Source organism: Leuresthes tenuis, unplaced genomic scaffold (assembly GCF_036924035.1).
Source record: "Leuresthes tenuis unplaced genomic scaffold, fLeuTen1.0.hap1 SCAF_5, whole genome shotgun sequence".
Taxonomy (NCBI): domain Eukaryota; kingdom Metazoa; phylum Chordata; class Actinopteri; order Atheriniformes; family Atherinopsidae; genus Leuresthes; species Leuresthes tenuis.
In genome coordinates, this window is record NW_027325359.1 from 8,324,086 (window position 1) to 8,337,880 (window position 13,795).

Consider the following 13,795-nt stretch of genomic DNA (forward strand, 5'->3'; position numbering starts at 1 on the left):
GAGAACCATGTGGTTCAGCCTCAGTGTAGGTGACTACAATTAACCACAAATAGTCACAGTAGTAGGCTACGTATGACAATTTGATTTGATGAATCCGTTTTTGTTCATTCGAGCTCTTAAGCTACCCCGGCTTCATTTGAACGTCAGAGGCGGAGAAGGCTGAGGATGAATCCCGGGAGCAGAGCTGAAGGTTACTACGACCATGTGGCCATTTTGCATTTCGTAGTGTGGCGTCGCCGCGCAAGAGAAGACAAATTCGGGCATTTCTTTGCTCTATGTGACGCCGTGAGACACCCACGTCGGGAGTTAAAACAGTCGACGGCAATTTCATAATTACAAGGATGGAAACGGTGGAAATGGTCAGGCAGTTATTCACCGATACTTGTCTGTGCGTGAATTAGAAAGAAGTCCACTCCAGCCTTCACACTGTGCTCATGTGGACTGATGAAATTTAAGAAGGGATGGATGACAGCGTACGAAGCATAAAAAAAATTCACTTGATTACAAAATGTGCTGTTGCGCTACTTGGTATTACTGAACAACACAGGTCAGGACAGCATTGTAATCTTTAATCACTTTTCTTGCTTTCAATTTTGAAAAATAATTAGTTTAGTTGTTATAGGGCCCTAAAATGCAGATCTGTATTAAAATTACACATATAGTATCCTTTTTCTGCTAAGGTCCAGGTATAATCAAGCCTGTTTGCCAAACTCAGCTAATTTTAGTGTCAAGTTTAGTTTTATAATTGAAAAATTAGAGGTGGCATATAATAACCTGAGTAAGCATATGTATTTTCATTTATTTATTTCAGTTTTTTTCCTTTAATCTGCTGTGGACAGAGTCGAAGCTGCTTTTAGCAAATTCTGAAAGATAGCTGTTGATCACTGATCCACTCGAGTCACTCTTCTGTTCATTGGCTAATATACAGTATCTATAACATCAGTATGTAACTGATACATGTGCTTTTCCACAAAGCTCCACAATGGGCAAAGAGAACATCTAATCTATCTTTTAAAAAACAACAACAAAAAAGCAGTTGAAGTGGAGCTTGAAGATAATTTGGCGAATTCTTGCGTTTGTCTGAACTAAATATTTTGCAGTCTTCTACCTCAGAGTTGAAAATAATTATTGACTACACAAGTGAGTTTTAATTTCTAAGGCTGCATTTCTGTAAGTAATCACAATTCTCCAGTTCCATTATTTGTCAAAGTCGATCCTTTGAGTTGTGACATGTATCATCTGTTATTTTGACAAACCCAGGCGTCACTCATTCAGCTCATTAAACACTACTGTGTTGACATCTTTCCACCTCAAGCCCGGAGATTGTGCTTGTGTGTGTAACATGGTTGACTTGCCTTTATTTGTGTGTGTTTGCCAGCTGCATCGCATCCGTTCTATTAATTCACTTGTTTCCAAAGGTGGTGACATCTTGGCATGGGAAGAAAACATGTAAACTGACCCCCATTAGCATTCAAAAAGATGTAAAAACTTAATTGATTCCTATTGAGCGGTGCTCCAACCGCATTAACGTTCTTTGAACCCTTCTGAGCAGAGCGAGAGACCCATGAACACCCTTGGGAGATAAGTGTTTGCCCTCAGATTTTGATTTTGTGAGATCAATAACACATCAGACTTTCCACAGCAAATAATTCAGGATTTGTGTCACCAGTTTATCACTTGAATATGTTTACTTCACTTGGCTGTAGAGGGTCAGGATTTCCACTTGCTATCACCACTTAATGGAAAACCAGAAATATCCCAAAAAATCAATTCAGGATTGACCGTTTTTCTTTCATTTTGATAATCTGTCCATGCCAGTAAAAATGTAATCTCTCTCACAGCTATAGCCTTTCCATGCCATAGCTTCCAACTATGCAGCTCCTTAAAGAGATAGAGAACGAGAAATAGAAATAGAAATACACTTGCTAGAGAAACAGTCATGGTTTTGTTGATTGGAATAGTAGTGAGTTTGTAAACTGTTTTCTAGGCTTTTGCTTTTCGTATGGAGTAGTCTCTTTTGCATGAAGTGATGCGCTTAACTTCATCACTTGGGAGCACTACAGTTAGTTATAAATAGATGTGTCATCAGCAGCATTGGCGCAGGGGTTGTGTGAGTACAGGCACCCTCTGTCCTGTTCTGTGAGGGCACACCAGTGTTCCTGTTCAGTTATTTATGTAAGAACACGTTGCCTAGGAAAAGCTGAATGGTGGAATAGATAATCAAACGTCAGTGAGCATTGTGTTTGACAGGCACTCCTTCTTTCCCACCTTTCCCTCTGGGTTGGGCTTGTTGCAGCTCAGCTCTCTGTCATGATGGGGCGAGTGGCTCAGCTGTGACTGCTGTCACTCTTCTCTAAGGTGCCCCACTCAATCTTGTGACTGGCACAATGCTGTTACATACACTCTCCCACCCTTCACTCCGTCCACTATGCATCCACTTTCTCCCCACCTCTGCGCAGGCTGGATGCAGAATGCCTTGTCACGCCCCCAGTGAAAAGGGTAGCAAGCTCCATGATGGGAATGAGTTTATTTTGGACCTTTCTGTGTATGGCAGCAGGACTCTGCGTGACATCCTGAGTCAGTGGCGTGCCCCAAGTAAGGATTTGAAAGTGTGTCACTGGGCTAGTTTATGAGAGTACCGTCAAATGTTGCCCTGTACCTCTTCCAGGATGACAGCTGATGCTTGATTATGCTTGATTTAACGCTTTACTTCAAATGGCACATCATCATCAGTATTTGCTCAGATGCAGTCTATGACCAACTGCACATGCATCATTGGCTGCTGGTTTAATGGCCTGTGGAGTATTTCACTGTGTCTTGGATAGCAAATGTAAGCTCCTGTAAGAGATTGTGCTTGCTTTATCAGATGAGAGCTGTGTGAACGTGGATACATTCTGAATGAAGAACTTGTCAAAAACAACAGGTATTTTTTCATATAGTTCCAGATTAAGGCACAATCCATTGTAATTCCTTGGTCTAATCATCTTAAAGTAGATCACATTTAGTACAGCATAACGCCTTAATGTTTCCTTATTTGGTTTACTTTCAATTCCTTTATTAATTAATTATTTCTGCACCAACAGCTGCACCATTATCAGTGGTAGGAATGATATTGTGACCTCTCAAACATAGGTTTTTATACTTTATGGCACAAATAAAAGTAACAAAGTCATCACACTAAAATCAAGGACTTCCGATTCCCTCTTCTTCATGCATCCTTCCTTCACGAGTCTATTATCAAACGAATTATTGCACAAAAATCAGCTCACTGTAACTCATAACGCTCCCCACCCCCTGTCCTCTGCTGCATTTTGGGTGAGAGAGAGAGAGAGAGAGGGGGGGGGGGGGGGTGTCCTTGTGTGCAAGTTGTTATGATGGTGAGTGTAGAGTTACTGTTTGGGGTTTTGGTGATATTTGAGCCACAGTGTTTGAAGTAAGGTCCTCGGAGTGGAAGCGGCCCACCGGCCCGCTGGTCAGATGACTTCCACTGTGTAGGGGATTAGAGCCAGTTGACGTGGCAGGTGCGAGTTGATGTGACAGCACAGCGACAAGCTCCCTCACAGTTTGAAGATGAGCTTAATTTTAGGGGATGATTTGGAGCTCAGTGTGCATTAGAATTTGTATCATTTCCAAATCTGACACATAAGTGAATTTTTTTTTGTTTCTGTGCACCCCTCATAATATAAAACAGGGTAATTTATTGTTGGTCATAAACTAAAGGAAATATAAAATCTCCTTTTAAAATTCAGAAGAAGTTATTCCTAAACTTTCTCAGTCTCATAAAAGTGCGGTTGTCTCAGAAATCTTTTCTATAAGTTTTTAAATGTAACAGAATGTAGAATTGTTGTCAAATTCACTGCTTAGATAAGCAAATAATGATAGTATAAAAAAGGCAGAAAATAAGCAGATTTGAATAAATCATCCGTTCAGTCTGCATATTTTACTGAAGTCCTTTCGATAGAAAACTGGAAACTGGCTCGGTTTTCTTTTTTTCCTGCTTCTTTTCTTTTTGCATCATAGTCCATAGTTGAAAAGATTATCTATAATGTTGCTTGCACTTGGTACATATCTGTACATGCTCTGGTCACTGGAGTTTTAGGAGCTCAAATACCTCAAACCAGAAATGGCCATGAGGCCTGTCCTTAAACTAAACATGGGTGGGAGGAATCTTGCTTAACTACCTTCCTGGAGTTTACAGCTGGAAGTCTGGTAAAGGATCCAGTTAAGTGCTTCCCCAGAATGCTCACTTTGTGGCCCTTTAATAAACAGAACTGCATAAGGTCCGGATCTCAATCTTCTGTGTCTGTCAGTCCCAACTGATTGAATTTATTATTTACACGTGGAGCATGTTTATTGAATTTGAGTCAGATTTTATGGGATGTTAAGACAAACGGTGATCGTTATATTTGGTTTGATCTTGTGTGCAGGGTTTTGTTTGCCTTCGTTTGTGCAGGTGTGTATGTGTTTGTGGTGTGACATCTCCACAGAGGGCCAGGGCAAGGTTTATCAATCATAAACATGAGCTAATGGATCGCATTACACTGTGGAGATATGTGTGTTTACTCAGCAGTGAGAAGAGTAAAGAGACACAGGAGGGAGGGACGGGCACATGTGTAGGATTATCGCTGTGTGGTGAAACTATCGCTGTGTGATGAAATATCTTCACTATTGATGAATACAAGATTTGGGAACTAAATCTTATTTAAGTGTTGTTATCTTTATAACAAATGAGTTGTCTGGAATCAGAAAGGACTTGAAGGCTTAGTTTGAGCCAATCTCCTTAGTCTTTTTTCAAGGAAACGACTGTAATTGCTGGTTCTGGATATGCCTAATGAGCAAAGGGTTGTGGTCATTCCTCTCTATCACAGCATTTTTTTTCTTTAGCATTTACAACAGAAAAACATTTAGTTGATAGCGGTTTTCTTTTTTCTTTCTTTTCAGTTTTGCATTACGATGGCCTCTCAATAGCTTGGCTTGGCTGAAATCCTATCTTTCTCTGGCCAGACGCCCCCTGATTTTATTAATGCCCTCATCAGGAAGTGGAGCCCAGAGCTTCTCTTTACCAACAAACAAATTACTCTTTGTATTTGAGTGGCTCCACCCATCCTCCCTCCCTCCCTCTCCCTGACTGCTGGAGAAGCTGGAAGAAAATTCTCAATGAAACAAAGAAGACATGCAGCTTGATGGCTCACAAGTGGAGCCCAGGGGCATTGGTGTTGATTGGAGAAAGCAAATACTATTTTCTACTGGAGTAATTGTTTCCGTTCTAAAATTGGAGAAGCGAAACAGCCCATCAGGAGCAAATATAGCCCATTCACCCCCTTAAACAATGGGGCTTCTATTTTAGGCAGACTATATGGAACAAAGCACATCAACATCACTGTTGAAATGAAGTGAATTTACTTTGGGAGACATTTTGAGTGCATAGAGATGTTATGATTGAGCCAAAGAGAAGTCCCAAGTGCCATTTCTATGGTATTTCTTTTGTTAATTACCCATTTTAAGAAAACCAGCCCAGTGCCGTCATGTTTCTTTTGGACTAAAATAGTTTAGTGCTTTGCTTTAACCTCTTGCTATGATTAGACGGTGTTGTGACAAGGATCAAAGACTAGCCTTGAAAACAGTCAACCTTATTGGACAGCCGCTGTGGCGGTACCACTGCATCGCCGTCCTAAGCCTCTGTAAGAGCATAACAAGTTTAACCAAGGAGCTCATATGTCAATGCGTTTCCTGGACCAATTGTAAAACCTTCTTTTAGACTTTGTTTTCTGAAGTATACATAAATTGTCTAATTATACTCCAATAACAATTACAGGCACAATCTTTCAAAGATTCTAAAGTAGCTCACTGTCCACCTATAACATTTACTGTCAGTATAAAGTGTAAAATGATTCACACCAATGGAATCAAAGACTTGTACGGGTTATGGAAATATGATAAAAAATAAACAGCTTAAAACAATGTATGAAACCAAAATGTGCGAAATATCTATGAAGTTAAACAAGAATAGTTTCAAATGATAAAGTGATGGATAAATGATTAAATGACAGCAAAATGTTGAAGCAATTTATGAAAGGGAATTTATAAAGTATTCTAAAGAAAAGAAAAAGAAAAGTAGTTGAAATAGTTAGCTAAAATAACTAAATAACTAAAAATTGAGCGAGGCCATGTTGCTATTGCAGCTAAAACTTGCAACCACAGATTGCTGGTGCATAAAAAATGTATTGTTAATTTGTTTTATTGGATAGTGAATGAAGTCTTAAGAAAAGATAAAGTAATTCTTGCACTAAGCTACTACCTTACTGACACATGTCATATCAAAGTCTGTCACCCCACTTTTTCTTTGCATCTTTCTACAGTGTTATCATTGGACCAAGTGTTGTTCTTCTAAAGCCTGGCCTGTTGAATCCTGTTTAAAGCCCTTTTCAGACAAGCACTCCTTTCATTTCAACTGAACGTGAAAGCCTCATGTCTGAATGAGTACCCTGTTCACTGTTGGGTAAGAGTAGTGACGGCAATCTTACCAGGTCAGGTCCAGTGACATTTACGTATCACTTTCAACATGGCATGAATCTGGAAACCACGAGCAGTTTCACTAATGAAATTAGAACAATGAGAGAATGACATACAAATGTTGAATACTATGTAAGGTGGGCAACACAACAACTTAGAAAATGACACAGTAAAATCTAACAATATCTTTAAGGATAATAGACTGTAACTGTATCATGCGCAAAGAAACAACTCATAGAACACACTCATGTTGGTCCACCATGTTTTAGTACAGTCTGGTTTCCATAAAAGTTCAAATGCTGTGTAAAATGTAAAGATGAACACAATGTAATTATTTACTACTTATTCAAATCCTATATCTAATCAAGTCAAAGACAACGTATCAAATATTTAGATTGAACTAATTGGGTTGGTTCAGTAATATCGATAGGTATTTAGAGAACATTTGAGTGGCTGATCCCTTCAGATGCAAAGATGGGGATGCTACTTTAATCTACTGTACATAATATAATTAAAAGAATGGATAGAAGGCTGTGTACTCAAAGGACAGGGCATGAAAACAGTATCGAATGCCTGTGATGTTTGGCTTCTCAGGTGGCATTACGTTCAAATCAGACGTGATACTGCCTGGGCTCAGGAACACTTCTTAAAACCATTGTCAGTGATCGCAGTTTGTCTCAGTTTCCAAATGTGTGAATTGAATATTATGCAAAGAAAATCGTGTGTAGAAGACCAAGAAAGACTGTCACTTTCATTCTTGGCCTGAGCTCGTGTTAAGATGGACTCAAGTGAAGTGGAAAGCTGTGGTCTGGCTAAATTAAAATGATGGAAATCACGCAGGGAGTGGGGAGCGTGGGGAATGACCATCCTTCTTGCGATCAGTGCACAACTCCAAAGACAGGTACCATGATGACGTATGGGGGTGAATTACTGTAGGGCACTTGGCATGGATGCCATGAAAACTTAACTATAAGCTACATAGTTCTTTTTTTTAAAGTAGGATTTAAATTATCTATTTTTATTTCATGGTTGTTGACAGGGAGTTTGTCAATACATGTCTTTGCTTCTAAGTCCAAACTTGTCTGCATCTTCTTGCCAAAATGTCATAGCCTGGCACATTTGACAAACTACCAAAACTGGCAATAAATAAGACTTTCAACTGGGATTTACTTTATAAGGATTTACCTTTTGTATGTCTGAAAGTTGCTCGTTATCACTCAATTTTCTGGAAGAGGTGATTAACATCAATAATAAATAGTGTCTTTGTTGTTCAGGTTTGTTTGAAAGTGTGAATGTTGTCAGCCGACGCTCCCGGCACTGTGGTTTCAAGTGTTGTTTTCGAAGCTCAGAGAATTGGCTCACAAACAGGCTGAGGTTATTTGAGGTGACAGGCAAAACACTTTACAGAGAAATGCACGGTTTGCATGCAGGGTTTGCATCTGATTTGTAACAGGAGTGCCAACGTATTAACCTATGCCTATCAGTGTGAAACTAAAAAAAAAAACATTTCTTCAACCCGATGATGGTTTCTACTTTGTCACAGTTATACCTACCTGAGAGAACACTGAGAACTCCTCTTAAATGTAGTAGGAACTTGGTGTCCTAAAGTTGCACACAGTCTTCCACGGCTCTGTAATGCATTCTGCCAGGGTCACCATCTTGACTAACAGGATTTAATGCTTCAAGGAGATTATTGTAATTAAAATTTTTGGGAAATGTAGTCTGCATGCTAATCTGAATGTGGCCAAACACCTGTGCTACCTTTAGAAATGTAAAGTAGAAAATAAAGAATAACAAAAACTGGAACACTCTACCATTAATGATGTCTTGCTTTACCCACTTTTTGGCCTACATGTGTCATCTCTCTGTGTCTTCCAGTCTGTAGCCCAAGTATCGACATCCGAAATGACCTATTAGATTTCAAGCGGCTCGAGAACTGCACAGTGGTGGAAGGCTACCTGCAGATCCTCCTAATCAACGACAAGACCAGCAACATCCACCAGGAGGTCTTCCGTTCCCTCAGCTTCCCCAAGCTGACCGTCATCACCGACTACCTGCTTCTTTTTCGTGTCTCGGGCCTGGATAGCCTCAGCATGCTCTTCCCTAACCTGAGTGTCATCCGTGGGCGCAATCTCTTCTACAACTACGCCTTGGTGATCTATGAGATGACCAGCCTAAAGGACATTGGCCTGTACAACCTGAGGAACATCACCCGTGGAGCCATGCGGATTGAAAAAAACCCAGAGCTCTGCTACCTAGACTCGGTGGACTGGTCACTGATTATGGATGCTGAGTTCAATAATGTTATCAATGGGAACAAGAAGGCAAAGGAGTGTGGCAATGTCTGCCCTGGCATCATGGAAGATAACCCTCTTTGTCAGAGGACATCCTTCAAAGACAACAATGACTACCGCTGCTGGACCTCCAACCAGTGCCAGAAAGGTAACTTGAATTCTCTGTTTTATCTCTAAATCTGACTACCTCAGGTGAAGAATCAAGTGTAATCATGATATGGTCTGTGCACCATTTCAAATGAAAGTACAGTAAACACAGATGTGACTTTGATCTTGGATGGTGGTTTACAGTCTCACAAACATTCTGTAATTGCACAAATCTTCACCAGCGATCAGGTCCTGAGAATCTTTGCAGGGTTTTTCATTTATTTCCGTCAGGCAGCAGGATTGTCTGCGGGCCAGCGAAAACATTTCCTCTCTGTTCACTACAGAGACCTTGTCTTTAGATCAGGCTATTTATGGAATGAAGGATGGCTGCAATATAGAGCACCAGGTATTAGTGAGACATACTCAGTTGAGGTTAAAGTACCTCTGCCAAGAAATGAGGTAGCCTTCCAGTCTGGACCATGTCAGCTAAATATTTGCCTGGGGGAGATTTTGCAGTTTATGAAAAGGGGTATACTGAAGAATATGAAGGGAGGGTCATTCTTGCTTTACTTTAGCACAGTGGTGGGGTCATGCATTTTTTTGAGGAGTTCAGGGGAGTGTCATGTTATTTAAAGGCATTTTACTTTTCAGTCTGCAGGTTTGATGTGTATTTCAGTCCGGTATTCAACGTGTCTCAATCATTGAGAAAGCTCTGACAGTGACTGTGGCACCTTGTAGAAACTTAATCATACCCTCACTGTTATTTTGTTATTTTTAAAACTATAATTGATTTAAAACTTCATTCATTGTGAGCAGCTTGTGCTTTCAGGTCAGATTTTGGGACAATTGGATCAGCTGTATTTCTTTTATAAGGCAGACAAAGCTGAGCTGTTAATGAGGCTTTTCCTAGAAATACCATTCTGCTTTCTGGCATAGTCCAACCATTCTTTTTTTAGGTCTACATAAATGTTCTTTCCCACGTGCTATTCATGCAGCTATTTTGCCGATATCAAGTTTAACTTGTTTCCTTAGGCTACCCTCACAGTGTTTCTGGCATTTTTTGCTTCAGGGTCTTACAGTGTAGATTCTTCGAATACAAAAGAGCCCATTGAGTTTTTATCAGAGGTTCAGATTCCTTCACAGACTGCCCTTAAAAATAACCTATGATGGGAAATCAGCTGTAGGTTAATCGCAAAGCTACAGAATAGGTTATTGACACAGTGCCGGGACTCAGATTCTAGATCTAATTGGCTTCTGTGTAGACATGTTATTGAGAAACCAGTTGGTTGCAACGACTATACAGATGGTTGACAGATTAAAGGAAAATCCTGAACCCTTGACCTCTACCATATGGCTTTGGCTATTCTTTGTGGGGGCATTTTGATGTTATGATTTTTGAGTCCTCCATGGGGAAGCCTTACAACAATTAATCACCAATTTATTTGATGGCTCTCATCCCTTTACGATACATTTCCATACTTGTTGGACGATGCATTTTTTAAGAGCCTTTTCTTTACAGTACCACAAACCTGTAGAATCATTGTTGATGCATAATCAAGCTGATCTGGAGGCCCAATATATCACTGACTCTTCATGTTGGTTTTTAATTTGAATTTGTTACCTGATATCAAGATAGAAATTTCCATCTTTTGCCCCTCTGTTGAGACGTTCAAAAGATGCAAATTTTTTTGTGGCTGAGATTCAGCATTGAGAGCCCTCTGTGGAGACAAAGCAGCAATGTTCTACCGTGGCATGGAGACACACATATTTTGTGGCGAAAATGATGAGGTTGACTTGTGTTCTATACCATTTTCTTTGTCCTCTCATTTTCATTTATAAAATTAATCCTGTGAACATGTTCCTCCTATGCCCTCCCTCTCCCTCAGACTCACAAACACCCCCCTTCTCTTTGTGGGAACCTGCAGAACAAATAGTGGAAATTGAAAATACGTCTCCCCCCATGACCACGTCTGTCTCTGTAGAATAGCTTTGGTGTTTAGTGTTTGTCTTTGTTTATTCATGGATGCAGTGACCTGCTGGTGTTTCCTGCACATTATGAATTGTATAATCCACACACAACTGACAATATAGATTAAAAATTTTGTGGGGTTTTTTGAATCCCTTTTGTTAAAACGTTTTCAAAACAACGTTTTCCTGAATGTTTCCAGAATGATACACTGTGAAAGGTGCAGGCTTACGATTGTTTAGTCACGTCTGTTCCTCCCACAGTAGATGCTATGTGGTGTTTTGTGGTGAAACCCTCTGTTGTTCTCACACAGCATACTTAAGAGGCAGAGCAGGAGTATTGTTGAGACCAGTCAGCCTCTTTCAGAGCCCCAGGTCGAGGTCAAGATAAATGCATTCATCTGGAGGGCTTTGGGGTCTCAAGGCTGCAGATAAAGGCTTCAGAGAGCTACATAGTTTTTAAAAAAGTGAAATAGGAGTTACTCAAGCAATATGAAGAGAGAATGAATCTAGAGAAGACTGGCGATGTCTTTTAATATCCCAGGCTTTATGCCCGTCTTTGTTTTGTTTTTTTCTTCTTCTTGATATGTCTGCTTCTCTCTTTCCTGCTTAAGATTCCTCCTCTCGTCTCCCCACCCCTTTGCATAATTGCCTTGTTTTTCTCCAGTACAGATGTTCCTTCAAGGGCATGCAGTGGTTTTCTAGTCAATACAGCCTGGTCTTCTCTTTAATTACACTACACGAGGGAGAGTGCTGTCTGCTAGATCAGTGCTTTAGCCTCTGGGCCCTTCAAGTGCTTTACAGAAAAAAAAACTACTCCTTTCCACATGTTTGTCCAGTCTTCAGATACTAGTTCCCATTACAGATTGGACTCTATTAAGTTTTCTCAGACAGCATTGGTAATTGAAATCTGTAGATGAACAGATAATGCCAGGTTACTTGCAACTGGATAGAAGTGAGTGCGAGCAACAGTGTAGGGAAGGGGAGATTGGCACAGAGTTTCCGGGTGCTTTTAGTGGCAGGTCGTAATGTGCAGAGAGGCCCTTACTGAGGAGACGTACACAAGAGGAGGGGCACTGAGGGGAAATGTCAGACAAATGTCAAATACACTGGCTCAACAGCAATCTCTCTGTGAAGGGTGCTCTGTGTTGAAAAACACCCGTCTCTCCTCTTGTTTTTCCTCCTCCTCCTTTAACACCCCCATGCTTCTTCATGTATCCTCCCTACCCTTCCTGCTGCTGCTTTTCCCTTTTCACACATGCTGTCTGTTCATTTATTCCTCACTGGCATTCTCCACTTCATTTAGCCTCATCTCTGATTGTCCCTGTCAGTTGTTCTGCTGGTGTTTCTTTCACTATTTTCACCTCACTCGTTTCTGCAGGGCTTATCGGGGGCTGTTAACAGCCCCGGCTGTCAGACATCTCAACTGTTTACTTGTTGGAGACATTCTCTCACTCTCACAATGGTCTCAAGCAACCAGCTTGTTTGGCCAGACTCAGGATCCTTTGACATTACATGATGTTTGCTTTGAGTTGGGAGGGATGGTGGTGGTGGTGCTGGTGGGGAGTCCAGACTGAAATGTGTCCAGGCTGGGTCACATTGCCTCCTCAGGTCTATGTTTGCTGCAGATGGCTCACCCTCTGCTGCTGAACCTGAGCCAAAAGCAGATAGACTAAAGCCTGCTGGAATCAGACAGATGAGCAGAAAGTGTGCTGCTGTATACATGCCCTGTCTCGGGTCAGGTTAATCTCCATAGCTGCACAGGGAGGCTAACATTCCCTTACTCTCAAGTTGTCACAGAGCTATTTTCTTCTATATGCTATCAAACATTAACTGACCTGACGGTAGGTTGGGACTCACTGGCACTCAAGACTAGTTTCTCAACCCTTGCTACCTTGCTTTGTCTGAATCAAAAAATCACAATGTCTGCAACATATGATTTTATGAAAGATATTGATTGATGTTTTGAGCCTGACTGTGTCTAATTCAGATTTTATTGTCTTTCTTTAAATAAACACAAACTGAAACTGTCAAAGCTTTCTAAACAAGCCAAAGAGAAATGAAACCGGACACTATTGCTGGGTGTCAGTTTTAGGGCCTTGACGTAAGATGAAAATTTAACATAAAGAGACCTGCTCTCCAGTTATGCTACGGACAGTCTTTGCTCTGAACTGATACTCAACTCACAGGAAACTCGGCAGAACTAAAGCAGTTTGGAGCCCTGACAACTGGAAGAGCTTTCCACCAGCATGAGGAGGCTTTTTTTTGTTTCTTTTGATAATATGTTTACTTCTGTTTTGCCAAAGATGTATTTGGTACATCTGGTCTGCACACTCTGACCTGAGGCCACTTCAGGTCAGACTCTACTATCGTTTTTTTTTTCTTTTCTAAACTATGCAACATAATTATAACCAAGTTCTGAAAGGCAGATCAGATAGATAATATATTAATAAAGGATACCACTGATGGTGAACCATAGCTGTCTTATTGTAACCAATTATCTTAAAAAAAAAAGTAAATGTGCCCATCTGGGACATAAGTAACCTAACATTAATGGCTTCATTTGTCTGTTAAAGCATTCACATGTTGAGACGCAGGTCACGTTTACATGAGTTATTCAGGGCTTCATTCAGAGGGAACCTTGGCAGTGATGTATGGAGCCACAGTATGCATGCAATATGTGCCAGTTGCACAAGATTTGACAACACATCATCTAAAAGTTTAACAGTATAATAATAAAGTGTTGATGAAGTTGGAGTTTTCTAACAACATGTTGTGTTGCCATAAAACGTCATGTTGGCATGTCAAGCATGCTGCAGTTATGTACAACATCCGTGGCGAATGGAGTCTGCTGAAAATATTGCTTTTCTTCAGGTTTATGTTTATTGGGCACTTTGTGTCATAAAGAGCTGATTTGAAACAGTGGGACTACTGCG

At 40.6% G+C, this 13,795-nt stretch overlaps 1 protein-coding gene across 2 annotated transcripts in view; it reads left to right on the forward strand.

Annotated features, from left to right (window-relative positions):
- igf1ra (insulin-like growth factor 1a receptor) overlaps positions 1-13,795 on the forward strand; it is a 72,488-nt gene that overhangs the window by 831 nt on the left and 57,862 nt on the right. The window contains exons 1-2 of one of the 2 annotated variants that reach the window (XM_072385779.1): positions 132-190; positions 8,392-8,955. In XM_072385779.1, the coding sequence (XP_072241880.1) occupies positions 166-190; positions 8,392-8,955 (589 nt within the window). In that variant the 5' untranslated portion in view covers positions 132-165. Of the gene's footprint in view, positions 1-131; positions 191-8,391; positions 8,956-13,795 lie in introns of those variants that run through there. The other variant, XM_072385778.1, reaches the window with a different exon arrangement.